At 37.4% G+C, this 15300-nt stretch overlaps 1 protein-coding gene across 1 annotated transcript in view; it reads right to left on the reverse strand.

The window, feature by feature from the left end:
* Dcx (doublecortin) overlaps window positions 1-14821 on the reverse strand; it is an 86605-nt gene extending 71784 nt beyond the window's left edge. The window contains exons 1-2 of the mRNA XM_077106480.1: window positions 14458-14821; window positions 5897-6237 (exon numbers count right to left, since the gene is read on the reverse strand). Of these exons, the coding sequence (XP_076962595.1) occupies window positions 5897-6237; window positions 14458-14821 (705 nt within the window). The remainder of the gene's footprint in view (window positions 1-5896; window positions 6238-14457) is intronic.
* Between the last annotated feature and the right edge of the window lie 479 nt (window positions 14822-15300).

Below are 15300 nucleotides of genomic sequence, written 5' to 3' on the forward strand. Positions count from 1 at the left end.
AGCAGCTAAAATGTCCTTCATGCTGTTGTTTTCCTATTGTGCATCAAATGTTTTCTTAAAATTCCTATTCTAAGGCTGAGGCAGGAGGATCTTGAGTTCAAAGCCAGCCTCAGCAACTTAGCGAGCTCCTAAGCAACTTAGCGATAAATAAAATATTAAAAAGGGGGGCTGGGGATGTGGCTCAGTGGTTGAGTGCCCCTGGGTTCAATACCCAGTACTCCCCCCAAATTTCCTATTCTAGAGATCCAAGGCTATATATAATCTCTTGGAATCAGTCTAAACCTCTCCTATTATTCTGAGATTAAAATCCCTGGTCCAAGTAGTGGCTACTAGAAAGATACAAACAGAAACATGAAATAAAGTCATCCAGTTGAAAATTTGCCTAACAAAGCTAACATAAATAGTAAAGCTATGCTTATGTCTTAGGTACATATCTTGAGGCAATAATAAATCTTTTCTTTCACATATCCTGTGTGTGGACAAAACTGAACCTAGAGATGCCAATCAGTGTAGCATGAAAATGGATAGTGGGAAGACCAGCTGCACTCCTATGTATAATGCCAAAAACCTGGAAATCTATTATTAAAGCTCTGTACCTCTAACAGAAGCATCATGTTTTCTGCTTTTGGAATTGATTTTAAGGCTAGATTATGTATCTAATTAAACCACTATTATCAAGTGAACCAGAAATTTGTTTTTCAATTTTTATGCATCCATGACCTTTATGCATGAAGATTAATATGTCATTTGATAGGGAGATTAATATTTGGTTAATTTTGCCAAAACACCACAACTACTTCTGAAGTCAAAAAATCAAAAGAATAGCCTCATCTGAGAATATAGTAATACATATAATCATCCAACCCTCCATCATTTCCTCCTTGATTGACCCTCCTAGAAATTCATTTTGGCTTCTCGGAGTAGACAGGGTCCTACCAACTACTCTTTATTGAGGACACGAATCAGTTTGGACCTCTATGTACAAGCGATTAGCTTTTCTAACAACTTTTGACAAATATTTCCTCTGCAAGAAGTCAGGAAACCAGTCTTCTATTCCAGCAAAACATAAGCCCTAAAAGGTTGAGGACTCCAAAAGCACATCTGAGCAAAATAAAAGCTAACAGAAAAAAGCCGTATCTATGGTTTCCTGTCCATCCATATAAAACAATTAGCCGACTGGTATACTCAAGAACAGAAATAACAACAACTCAGTATAATCAAATAAATCAACTGGAGTCTTTTAGCTGATCATTACTTAAAAGAAGGGGACAAAACCACTTGGTTTGATTGATCTGGGATTCAATTAGAAAATATACTGACATCAAGTTATGGCCTTGATTTCATGAATAAAATTTTTTATAACAAATAGGCTTCACTGTATTTTATCCTTTCCAACTTAGTGCCACATGTAGCCAAAGCCAGTCACTGGAATCTCATCCAAGTATGTTCAAACCATTGCAGCACATGTGCCTTTGGCCTCTACAGAAGATCATATTGCAGTAGTGAGAATACCCACCAAATAATCAAAGTGACTGACAGGTGGTAATATTAGAGCTGTCTGTCATCACTAGCACTGGGAAATGGGATGGGCTCCAAAATTTTGAGTTTGGCATCAACTTTCAGTATAGTCAGCAGCTATTTTGTAATTAGTAGTTTGGTCCATGCACTCCCAAATTTTGTTATTTAATGTCCCTGCTGTACCAACACAACAATATTTGATTTGTGGGTTACCCAATGCATACCAAGTAAGGGTATAAACAGCATATCTTTGTTCTCTTTCATTATTAAATTTATATATATATATATATATATATATATATATATATATATATATACTTATAATTTTATTTAAAATATTTATGGCTAAATATTGGGAAATCCTGGGTCTAATTAAATATGTTTCCTCACTGTCTATGTTCTCAGAACATATTTAATGTGCTAGTGAGCACTGTGAATTTCTAAGATGGGCATAACATTTATAGCATTTTATAACATTATCTGACTACAAAACCTTTCCTGAAGAACTTCTAGGAGTGAGGATATGGAGACAGTTCTCCTTAGAGTTTACTTTGGGAAATACTGATTTAAATGCCTGCCCTTAATCTCCAAGTAGATCAAGGACCTAGACATTAGACCAGAGACCCTGCACCTACTAGGGAAAAAAATGTAGGCCCAACACTACATCATATCAGCTTAGGAACCAACTTCCTCAACAAGACTCCTGAAGCCAAGTAAAATTAAAAATCAATAAACAGGAAGGTATCAAACTAAAAATCTTCTTCAAAGCAAAAGAAACAATCAAAAATGAGAATAGAGAGCCTACAGAATAGGAGAAAAATTGTGGACAGCTGTACCTCAAATAGAGCATTAATCTCTAGGATATACAAAAAAAAACTTTAAAAACTTAACACTAAAAAAACCCCACAAATAACCCAGTTAATAAATTGGCAAAGGAACTGAACAGGCAATTCACAGAAGAAGAAATATGAATGGTCAACAAATATATGGAAAAAATGTTCAATTATCTCTAGCAATTAGAGAAATGAAAATTACAACTACACTGAGATTTCATCTCATTCCAGTCAGAATGGCAATTATCAAGAATACAAATAACAATAAATGTTGGTGAAAATGTGGGTAAAAAGGTACACTCATGCATTGCTGATAGTACCACAAACTCGTGCAACCACTCTGAAAAGTAACATGGATATTCCTCAGAAAACTTGGAATAAAACCACAATTTGATCCAGTTATTCCACATCTCAGTATATACCCAAAGACTTAAAATCAGCATACTACAGTGATACAGCCACCTCGATCTTTATAGCAGCTGAATGCACAATAGCTAAGCTTTGGAAAAAAACTAGTTGCATATCAACAGATGAATGAATAAAGAAGTTGTGGTACATATACACAATGGAATATTATTTAGATATAAATAAGAATAAAATTATGGCATTTACTGGTAAATAGATGGAACTGAAGACTATCATGCTAAGAGAAATAAGCCATCCCCCCCTCAAAAAAAAAAAAAAAAAAAAAAAAAAACCAAAGGCCAAATGTTCTCACTGATATGCAGATGCTAACACATAAAAAAGGGTGGGAGATGGAAGAATAGAAGTTCATTGGATTAGACAAAGGGGAATGAAGGGAAGGGAGGGAGGATAGGAATAGTAAAAACAGAATGAATCAGACATAACTTTCCTATGTTCATATATGAATATATGACCAGTGAAACTCCTCATCATGTACAACCACAAGAATGGAATCCTCATTAGAGTAAGTTTTACTCCATGTGTATATAATACACTCTGCTGTCATATATATCTAAAAAAAGAACAAATAAATAAATATCTGCCCTCAGTGACCTCCAAATAAAATACCGGATATAAGAGCCCAGGTAGGATATGCTCTCCTTTGGAAACCTCCTGTCACTTCTGATAGACCTAAGGGTAGTGTCTGGAACATTGGATGAGGAGAGCTTCTCAGAACATCTCCCTGAGCCATGTGAGTGTCTGTCAGTTCATTCAAATACCAAACATATATAGAGTATCTGTAGTATATCAGGAGCTGAATATAAATAAATAAGAGAGAAGATAAGAGAAGGAAAGGAAAAGGAAGGTTAGAAACTGCTTTTACTGTATCTAGTGGAGACATAAATTTTCAAAGATAAAATAATATTTGAACAAGCCCTTAAAAGATGGTCTTGTTGAGTCAGAGTGGGCAGAATGAGACATTTTAAGGAGAAGGAACTATATAGAGAGTCATGCAGATGTCTGAAAAGACACTCTTCTGCTCCAATGAGCATCAAGACCTTATGTTTCTGTATATTCACACCATATCACATGGTGGTGTTTTGTAGTGTTCCTCAAAGAAATGAGGACTTATGCTTAAAGGATTTGAGAGGATTTGCCACTCTGCATGGCCTGCTAAAGATGAAAATTAGATTGGAGTCACCTACCTAGGAGATGAAGGTGCCATTTTTTATATTAGGAGTGATTACAGAATGCCCAGAGATGCTACATCTCCACAAAATGTTGGAAACTTTTAATAATGATGATAGAAGTAAAGTAGGTTGGGCAGAGATAACTTTAAAATATATGTAATTTGCCATAAATGTCATTTAATGATGTTGTATATAAATGTATGTGTGTTTTGATTTACAGAGTGCTCTCAACCCCTGTTATTTCATTTGATCCTTACAAGAATCCTGTGAACATGAGCAGGGAAGGTATGATTGGTCCATTTGTACCAAAGGAGGATTGTGCAGTTCAGGACACTTAAGTGGTTAGTCCAAGGTCATATAGTAAGTGGCAATAGAAAGACTAGAAACAAAATCTTCTGAATCCTAATCTTATGTCTTTGATTTGTATTTTTCTTATATTACATCAAAAGGCTGAAGGTATAGGAAAGTAGACTCATGCCTAAAATAAAGAAAATATTTCCAAATCTCACAACTGTTGAATAGTGGACTAGAATGTTCTATGAAATGGTTGAAGAGGATATCCCTATCTTAGGTAGGAGAGTAAATATCATGTCTTCTAAGTTCATTGTATACTCTAAGATCCAATGATTCTAAAATTCCTAGATCCTATTTCCCACAGATGAGGTTTTGGTAATTAATCCTGTTCCTAAGCAGCTCCTTTTTTTTTATTTTATACACAGTGCTCAACAGAGAAATACTCTTATTAGACAGGCGCTTAAAAGTTGGCACTTATCCTGACATCATAGGTAAACCCACTGTGTTGGTACAGCAAACACAAATAAGAGATACTTGCCTCTAGGTATTTCTCAGATCACATAATTCTAGGAAGTAAATGGAAGCCACTAATTTATCAATATTGTTAACTATACATTATTTGAGTTATTTTTCCCTAAAATTTAAAATCTTGGAGCACACATTATAATCAGAATCAGGAGAAGGCATGACTGCATTTGAACACTCATCATTCATTTTAATGTATAGTGAATATGCTTTTTTAGAATCTATATAGTTGTTCAAATACAAAATGTATTTTAAGAGAATTATGGACTGATAAAAATCCACATTTGTCTTCTTTGATGGGGAACCAGGATTCTCTTAGAGCCAATAGAACCAGCCACTGTTCCAATTCTCTTGGAACATTTTTTGTCATATATTTACAGATCCCTATACTCAAGAGAATGGTGCATCTGTCTGATGGAGACGCCTGGCTGCATTCTTTCCTAGATATTAATATAGGTGGCACTTCAGTAGTATAACCAATGACATGAAGAACCTGATTTGGAGGGGAACAGATGGCACCATCTTTCTTGGGCTAATTTTAGGATCCCGAAATAGTCCTTTTCTCACACAAACCATCAGTAGAACCAAATTAAGACAACCATGTCACATGTAAAAAGGGAGAGAGGAAAAAATGTGTATAAGGCAAAGACAATGAACTAGAGGCTTCAGTGCTTCCCCTATATCTGACTCCTTTTGATAACATATGAGAGTCACTTTAACCTCCTTTCATCACACTGGATACAAAATACCAATAGGAGGGTATTTAAGAAAAAAAAAACAAGTGATAAGATCTCATCTTTAGTCATATGTATTGAATAATCAAGGTTTATTGTGTACTTGCTCACTTTGTTTATAAGAATTTATAGGATCTAGTTTCTAAGAAAATTTTTTCCTTAGCAGATAAGAAAGCTGAGGCTAAATAACCATTATACTTGGCAAATCTGAGGCAAATTGAATTTCAAAGCCTCAGATTCCTGGCCCATTGCTTTTTCTGCTGAAAAGACCTTTTCCTTCAAATGGTATTATGTAATATCATATAAGGATGAGATGTGGAGAAGAGTACCTCAACCAGAAACAATAGCTTGTCTATAAGATAGTTATCCAAGAAGACTACTTTGAAAAGGTACTTACCTGTTTTCCATCCAGAGTATAGAGTTTTTTGACGACCCCAGTCTCTAGCTTTATGGCTTCGGTGATATCAGTGAGCACTTGCTCAAAAGAGTGGGCGGTCTTCTTGTTCAGAAGCACACGGACAGCTTTCCGAGGCTTCACCCCACTGCGGATGATGGTCACGAGCTTGGGGCGGACAAAGTCTTTGTTCTCTCTCGCCTGGGCACTGTTGCTACTAGCCAGAGACTGAGGAGCTTTCATGTTGGCAGATGTTTTCACATTGACAGACCAGTTGGGGTTGACGTTCTTGGTGTACTCTACCTTCTTAAAGAAGTTGTCTGATGAACAGACATAGCTTTCCCCTAAGGGAAGAAATAAGTAGTTAAGTGATAAGTTCAATAGCAGATATATGGACTCTAACCAAACTAATATACACTGACATTGGAGTAGGACTTTTGGAGAAAAGGTGATAGTAACCAGCCTTAAGTAGAATTCCTAAATGGGCTAATTTGGCTCATTCAAATTCAAAAGTAATCAACAAAACATGCTTCAATATAATGGCATACCTTGTTGAAGAACCCTGTAAAGTTAAGTGTTATAAGGACAATGGACACTCCTAAATTTAATCTAACTAGTGGGGTTCTCAAGCTTAATATGGTTTTGTTGGAATTTAGACATTTATGTTAGTTTCTAGGATGTTTATTAACTTCTGGGGCATTACTGGAGGGTTTTTTTTACCATGTCTTTGTTTTCTAATTTTCCTATACTGGTTTTGAACTCCTAGCCCCATCCCTTCATTATATTATAATCCAAGGAGAAAGTTCAAACTTATTACATTTTTATTCCAAGTTAAAGTGAACCAATTAACCTTGAATATGAGGCATATAGTTCACTCTTGGTAAGAAGCCAGTCCATCATTTGTACAGAATATTTAAGTGGTGGAATATTGAAATGTGTGTGTGTATGTGTGTGTTTTGAATGTCTATATGTGTGTTTAAGTATGTCCTTTCCTTTATTGCTCACTCCCATATCTAGGTAGAGAAAGAATCTAAATAACAAACTGTACACATGTATGCACGCGTGCACATGCACACACACACACACACACACACACACACACACACACATCATTCTTTAAGTCTAGCTCTAGCATGAAAGTACTCTTCCCGGCTTCTGCAACCCATGTTGCATCTTTTTATCCTCCTAGATACTGCATATTAGATCTCTGTATTTGGGGTCATCTTCACCAGTACTTCCCTTGATTACCATAGTAATGCAGGACAGATGTGAGAATATATCATATAGTCTGATTTATGAATTGGAGAGATCTAGTGTAAATTTTACATTTACCTTGGGCTAGAGGAAATGACTAATGCAGAGGAATAAATGGGCCAGAGGCAAGAAGAGGGGATTAAACACCTGAGACTAGACACTGAAGAAAGTAGGAAAAGAGGTAGGCTCAGCCTGGGGAAGAAAATATTGAGAAAGGTTGAATTTTCAGTAAAACACGTTAGCCTCAAGGTATACAGAAGTTCATTCAGAGGTTGAGCTGCAGAAGCAGTCTGATTTAATCAGGCTTACATCATCAGTAATGACCCTAAATAAATAAATAAATAAACCCTAGCCAGTGCAAATAAAACATTAAACACAATTATAGTCTGATGGCTCTTCTCCTTCCTTTGGTCTCAGCAGGATAACCACACAGAGACATTTAGAAATGCCAGGCTGATAACTCACTGCCTTTGCAAATATTGATTGTTTTGCCATAACACAAAATCCTTTAAGTCATATTAATTAATAAATTTCTCAGTTAGTGCTAAGAGAAGATTCAGTCAGAATCTCTAGGGTACCTTCAAGGACATTTATGCTTGTATGGAGGGGGAAGGTGAGTATTCTAAACTTCCCTCAATCTGAGAGGCTGCTTGTGTTCTGTCTTGATAGGAGAACCAAGGGATGACTTGTAGGTAAAACAGAGACACCAATTTCCACTTAGTACACACATGAACACCCAGGACGGGAGAAACAAAGACACCAGCTAATAGAAACCTTAATTTTTCTGGCTTTCTTTCTAGCTAGTCCAATTCTATTCAAGTGATTAGAGTCTAGGGTCTTTATTTTGTGAATTAATAGGGAAAGGGGGCTCTTTCAATTACCCCATATATTCATATCTAACATCCCACACCCACTAGAAATGGCCTCTTGCCTTAGCACTTCACCAGATTCATGGGTACCTTCCAAGAGGTCATACTGCCTTTGAGTCAGATTTTTTTCCACAACTTGTCATGTACTTTGAAACTTTGTCAGACAACTGTGTGGTGTGGAAATGTGCAAGTCTACATATTTATGATTTCCCTCATCCACAGTCTCTTCTGTAGAGTCAGCTGTGTAGCCCTATTAGGACTCTGGACATTTTTGCCCCCATCTCTTAAACCTCTTAAGCCTCTGAACTATGAGTATGATTAACTACCCCTAGATGAAAATGAACATGATGGCAAACAGCTAGAGTATCATATGGCACCTAAGAACTTTCCAGAGGGCCCAGCACTCAGCCAAATCTATGTTGAGCACCTTTTGAGGGTACATTTGAGTCACTCCACTTTCTCCTTTTGGCCTGAATACTGAGTAATGGAAAAAGAACAGCTGATATGATGTCAGTCAGATTTGGGTCCCTAACACTTAATAGTTATTGCCCTTGGGCCAGATACCTAGTCTTCCTTGACTCCAGTGACTTGTCTACAATGTGGGGATGCTAGTAATACCTTATAGAATTGTGGGTTTGAATCAAATAGTGGATAGAAAGGGCTGAGTCCAGAGACTAGAACACAATAAGAACTTCATAAATTTTTATTGTTACTGTTAAGTCCCTCAAATGATGGAATAGAGGAGAGAACAAGGAGGAAAGTGTGAAAAGGGAAAAGAGGAAGAAAAAGTTAAGAGAAAGGAAAATGGAATGAGAAGTGAGAACTGAAGGAAAGAAAATAGAAAGCAGCAAGTCAGTAGTCTTAGCCCTGAGCTGTGATCATTATATAGCTTGAGCACTGCTGGGATCCCACGGCTCAAAAGCAAGATTTCTGGGCTGGGGATGTGGCTCAAGCGGTAGCGCGCTCGCCTGGCATGCTTGTGGCCCGGGTTCGATCCTCAGCACCACATACAAACAAAGATGTTGTGTCCGCCGAAAACTAAAAAATAAATATTAAAATTCTCTCTCTCTCTCTCTCTCTCTCTCTCTCTCTTTAAAAAAAAAAAAAAAAGCAAGATTTCCTGCCACTTGGGAGGGGGTTCCCAATTGCCACAAATGCCAAATGAAGATCTGTAGCTAAGACTCAGCAAAGCCACTGCTGATGCCCAATGAGGATATAATATTTATGGGGGTTAAGAGTAGTAACTTGGGGATCAGACAGACTTGGATTCAAATCCAAACCAGGTACTTAGGAACTGTATGACCTTGGGCAAATCACTTGTCTCTCTCAGTCTCAGCTTTTTCATACACAACTTGAAAGTATTTCACCAGGGATACCTGAATCCCTTCTAGGTCTAAAGATCTATAAGAAGGGATTTTCTTCTTCTCTTTCCATCCCAAGCACATTTGAGAAAATGAAACTTTTTACAGTAATTAAATGTTAAAGAAGTAGGTGCTCCCACCCAGGACCCTTCACTTCTACTACTGGAAAGATATCAAATGTGCTGCTTTACTATACTAAGGCTTCTTTATTCTGATTTTGCAAGCATTTGCAATGTCTACTGCCAGAGCTTGGTGCCTTCTACTCATTTAGCTGCCTGGCAATGGAAGCTGAGTGAGGTGTGTTGCACCTTTACACATCTGGGTTCCCATCCTGCCATAGCTTCCAGAGGCTTCCCACCTGCTGGAAACCTGGAAGGAAAGCTGGTTTCAGAGCCAACCAAGGTGACAATTTGCAGGAGTTGACAGCTGGCTTTAGGGTGAGGGACTGAGGAAATGAAGTCATGGAAGCACAGCTAAAGGGCAGAAATGGAACAAGCTGTGGGTTCAAAATGATCTAATGTCTACATCCCTTCACTTTTAGAAGGACTTCATTTTCAAAAGCATTAAGTATGTTTATCTCTTCTCAAAGCAAAAGCACTTTTACATGGACTTTTTCCTCTCCTGGGATTCCTAACTCAAGAAACAAAATATTAAATGATACTTTATTGTATTTTATATTAAAATATTACATTATGCTTTCTTATATTATCATGCCTATTAATAATGAATCACTCCTAGATATCTTAAAATTCCTAGACTTTTTTATCAATGTGCTTGCTTTAGTAGAGAATAAATTAGGTGATTTCATCTCATTGGAACAAACAAGCTATGGCAAAGGAACTGGATCATAACATTACCATACAGCTCAGATTTTCCAAGACTGTCCCAATTATAAATAGTCTGTCCCATCGTCTGCATAATAATGCTCAAACTTGTCTAAATTTGCATTAATAAAAACTATCTAGTCATAAATATACCCATACAATTGATTTGGTACATATACAAGGGAGTTAGAAAAAGATTAGACAGTATATAAAGCAAAGGAGAATGATTATATAAGGAAAGACAAGACAAAAAACAATACCATTAGTGGATTTCATTCACTGACCTACTGGGGATACAGGTATCTAGGGCCACATCCTATGTGACCTTGCTAAACCCTTGGTATACCCAAGGACCTGTGGAAAAGCTGACATCAAAAACCCAACTTTTGTGCTACCTACTTCCCTTGATACTTTCAGCATGGCGGCGGACAGTGTACTACAGACACTAGACAAAGGGGAACACAAGGTCACAGTGATTATTAAGCAGTTACTTTTTATTTCATTTCATTTTAGATTAACTGTTTAATAGTTTGGACTCTTGAAAATATCTTTAAGATCTACAAAGCAAAAAACAAGAACAACAAAAAAGGATTTCTACATTCATAGGAATTCCTAACATTGTTTATTACTGAAGAGGATTATCAAGATTACCTAATCCAATACTTCCCAATTCTAAGTGCTCATAAGAATCACCCATCAAGATCTGTAAAAACAAATTCTGGGGTGCTATCCCTGGGGATTCTTATACAATAAGTCTGAGGTATGCCCCAAGAATCTATATTTTTCTAAAGCTCTGAAAGATTTTGAAAGGTAGCCAGGTTTGGGGATCACTGGCCATTATGATCCCTCATTAGCATCATTATTCTCATTATTATTATTGTTTTCATTATTATTAGTCTCTCATCATTAATGATAATGACACTTTATATAGTTGTACCTTGTCACTATTCTACCATACCAAATCTAATTTTATCCTCATAATCACCCTAATGAAAAGGCAGGTGTTACAAATCTCCCTTTGTAGTTATGAATATTACTCACAAGAGATAGGCAAAATGTGATCTGGATACACAATGAAACATCATTCCACAATAAAAAGGAACAAAGTACTGATACATTGTACAACATGGACAAAGCTTGAGAACATTATTCTAAGAGAAAGAAGCACAGAAGAACACATATTGTATGATTTAACTTACATGAAATGTCCAAAATGGGTAAATCTATTGAGACAGAAATTAGATAAATGATTGCCTAGGTATGGAGAGGCTGGAAGGATAGGCAGTGACAGCTAATTGGTACAGGGTTTCTTTTTCAAAAGATGAAAATGGTCTAAAATTAGATTACAGTGATAATTGCATTACTTAGTTAATTTTCTAAAAATCATTGAATTATAACTTAAAATGATGTTTTTTGATATGCAAATTATGCTTTGAAAGGTTTTTTTAAGGAAAAAAACCCTTTTGAAAAAGAAAACATTCATCACACATTGATGATAATGGCAAATCTATGCTCAGGTAGCTAACCAGTTACAAGCTAGAAAGACTCAAAAATAATGGATATGAAGTACTTACTGTTCATATCCATTATTTTATTTAATTCTCAAAGCAGCTACTCCTATATTACAGATGGAAAACTGAAGCTCAGTGTTTCTAATGCTTTCCCCAAGTTCACACAGACTAGCATCTGAAGACCCCAAATCTGAACTAAATCTAATTCCAAACACTTCTCTTCCCATTATAACCTGCTGCCTCTAAGACGAGAACCCAGTACTCCTGATTCTTCATGCAGGAATCTTTCCAAACTTTTTCAATTTGAAGCTAACAGAAAACAATGTGCATGATTTTTTAACTTTCATTTAACCTCTTCCAAAGGTAAATAAAATGAAAGGGGAAAGCATCCAATTTTCCTAGATGAATAGAACAAATTAGAAGAGGAAAAGAGCCATTTTCTTTATTCTCCTCTCCTAGTACCCTTGCCCATTTATCTCTATAGCAGTAGGAAAATTGATCACATTTATCAACATTAACCCAGAGATATCCCTGAATTTACTTGACAGAATGGCCAGTACTCAGGACTGGAGGAACACTGACATCCATCATGACTTATGTTTATAGATGACATGTGAATAAATTCAACTGAGCCCTATTTATAGTCTACATTATCTGGGAATTAACCAGGAAGTAACACTGCACCCAAAGTGGCCCAGAGATGATAGATGAGAGGAATCCAATCTATCAAGGATTCAAGAGGACTCAGGTGAAGAGAAAGCTGCAGACCTTTCAAAATTACATTTGATACATACCTATATTGAACTGAGATTATTTATCACCTCTCCCAAAATATTGCACACGCGTGTGCACACGTGCATGCACGTGCGCGCGTGCGCACACACACACACACACACACACACACACACATATCCAGAAATAAAAAAATGTAGAGAATGGATTTTGGGGGAAATATGTGCCTAACACCCGTCTGAGGTCAGGTAAAACAATATTTCCAATCCTTGTTCCAAATACAGTATCACTTGGTTCAGAATTCTTCCTTAACATCTATGATGGTCTTTAGAAGATCATAGCTAGTAGAAATGAAGCCAATTGAATGATTCAGGGTGCTTTGTTCATGAAAGTTATTACAGAGAAATCCCTCAAATTTGACTGAATTTTGAATTTTACAGTAACAAAGACACACATCCTATTGATTACTCTGTTGGACAGCTCCTTCAACCTAGCTTCATGCTCTTTGAGTCTGTCCTGCTTCACCTTTCTTTTAAGAAATGTACTAGAACCTCCAACCCCTTGATGGTCAGGAAAGGCCTAAGATTAACCTCTGCCTGCCCATTCTGCATGTGATCAAATGATCTAAACCTCCTTGGAATTGCTTTTCAAGGTCAGCTATGTAAATGATCTCAGACTTGAATCCTGAGACTGAGATGTCACAACCATATGGACACTTTCTCTTTCTCTAAGTAACTGGCCCAAATCACTTTGCCTGACTACCTGGGAAATAGCAGCTACTCAAGAGAAATGGAATCTTGTACAAGGGAAGCTCTCATGCTCCTTTGTCTAGGAACACAAGAAACCTAGAAGCAGTGAAGCAGAGGCAGGGTATTCCCACACCAAGTCATTAAGTGTGTGGTTTTTCCTGCTTTGTTGGCCATTTCATAATCTGGTCTCCCTAGAGATCTGTTTGCTCTAAACTCACCTTTGCTCAGGGAATGAAGGGAGGGAGGAGGGAGGACTGGATAATGGGGAAGGGGTTTGAGGAGGAATATTTTCATTATCACCATTCCTTGAAGCTGTCCTTTAATGCACTGTATCAGCTCAAATTAATCACATATGTCATACCCACCAATTTAAATTAGGGGTAGGGAAATATCATCAATATAATTCATCCAATAATGTAATATTAACAACATAACCTGAGATCTATTTTTTAAATGATCACAAAGAAGACTTTATGGCTGAGTAAGTTTTGGTAAAGAGCTAGGGTTCCCCCTATTTTCAGGTGGATACACAGGTTGTCAGCATGTTCAGCAATCTAGTCAGAAAATTCAGTTGCAATACCCACATCTAGAGAGGATTTAAAAGGATTGAGGTACAGTGAGTCAGTTCCCATTCTAATAGGAATTTTTTGTATTAAAATACCAGACATACCTACAGCTTCCTTTGGTATTTCTCCCAATGATCTCAGCCTCAGGGACACACCCTGAAGTGGGCTTTTTAGAAGCAACAGCTGAGCAGTGACCACTTACCTAAAAGAATAATCTTCTTATGTCCAGGAAGTCCTGTTTTTAGGGTGTATATTTCCAGTGAGTTGCAATTCACAAATAATTTTACAGTAGTTCAAAGGAAATTTGGACATAATAATTTCTCTATTAACCCAACCATGTGTCCTTCCTTGTTACTCCCCTGATGATATCATAGTCTGCCTTAATAATGCCACTCAGAGTTAATTATGAACAAGATTCACTAAATGCCACAATTCAGATTTTCCTTTGTATAGACTGGCAGATAAGCACCATACATTATCACCACCATCTACATATTTCAACGCTAGCAGAGACTGAAGCTCATGAACAGTGATAGCTAATGGCTCTGTTGATGCCTATAGGATCAGAAGTCTGAGCATCAGTCAGCCCGATGTTTGGAGAAACACATTTCCTAATTTCTTTCAATGAAATCCAGGAATGTAATGACAACCAAAGATGCCCTTTCCCACTAAGGGCGACCACCCACTACTTGAATTACCTTCTTCTAGTTCTTCCATACTTCCAATTTTCCTGGATCCATCAATGGTGTATATATAACGCACTCCCTGAGGCAGATTGATGTTGTCAGACAGAGATCTCGTGAGGTCCGCCAATAAAGCATCGAAGCTGCGAAAACGGTCAGAAGACACAGCATACACAATCCCTTTGAAGTAGCGGTCCCCATTGCGGTAGAAACGTACCTTCTTGGCTTTTTTCTCATTGCTCAATGCCTGCAAGGTTCTGGTTCTATAGAAGCTACAGTGGGCGCTGTGAGTTGGACTGGGCAACCCATTCATTCGTGAGCCTCTCATGTTCCTAGATGTTTTATCTCGTTCGTCAAAGTGTCCAAAATCAAGTTCCATATTTTGAAAAAACCTCAGAGACCTGAGTGTTGGAGAAAGGGGTGGGGATAAGGAGAGGCAGAGAAAAAGGGGTAAGGAGAAAAAAGAAAAGAATTCAAATATTAGCCAGATTCAGATACGCAATCTGCTGCTTGTGAAAAGAACTGGTTGAAGGGAGGCTGTGACCCATCTGCTGCTTGCCCCTGACCTGCAGGAATATTGATCTTAATAGAGAAGAAGGAGGGGCTGGGCGGGGGTGCTGGTGGGTGTGGGGGTTGGGACTAAGAGATAGAAAGGGAGGCACTTTTTGGCGCTATTCCAAACAGAAAAGAGGGAGGGATTTTGAAATAGCTTAAAATCCTAGAACTTACTAACAGTGGCTCCTATCAAATTGTAACTTCGGGCTAAATACATTAAAACTGGCATCTGTTTCCTCACACATGCCCACATGACTAACAGTTGTAAATGAATCCATAGCCTGACAAAATTCCCCTTGAAGA

Source organism: Callospermophilus lateralis, chromosome X (assembly GCF_048772815.1).
Source record: "Callospermophilus lateralis isolate mCalLat2 chromosome X, mCalLat2.hap1, whole genome shotgun sequence".
Classification (NCBI taxonomy): domain Eukaryota; kingdom Metazoa; phylum Chordata; class Mammalia; order Rodentia; family Sciuridae; genus Callospermophilus; species Callospermophilus lateralis.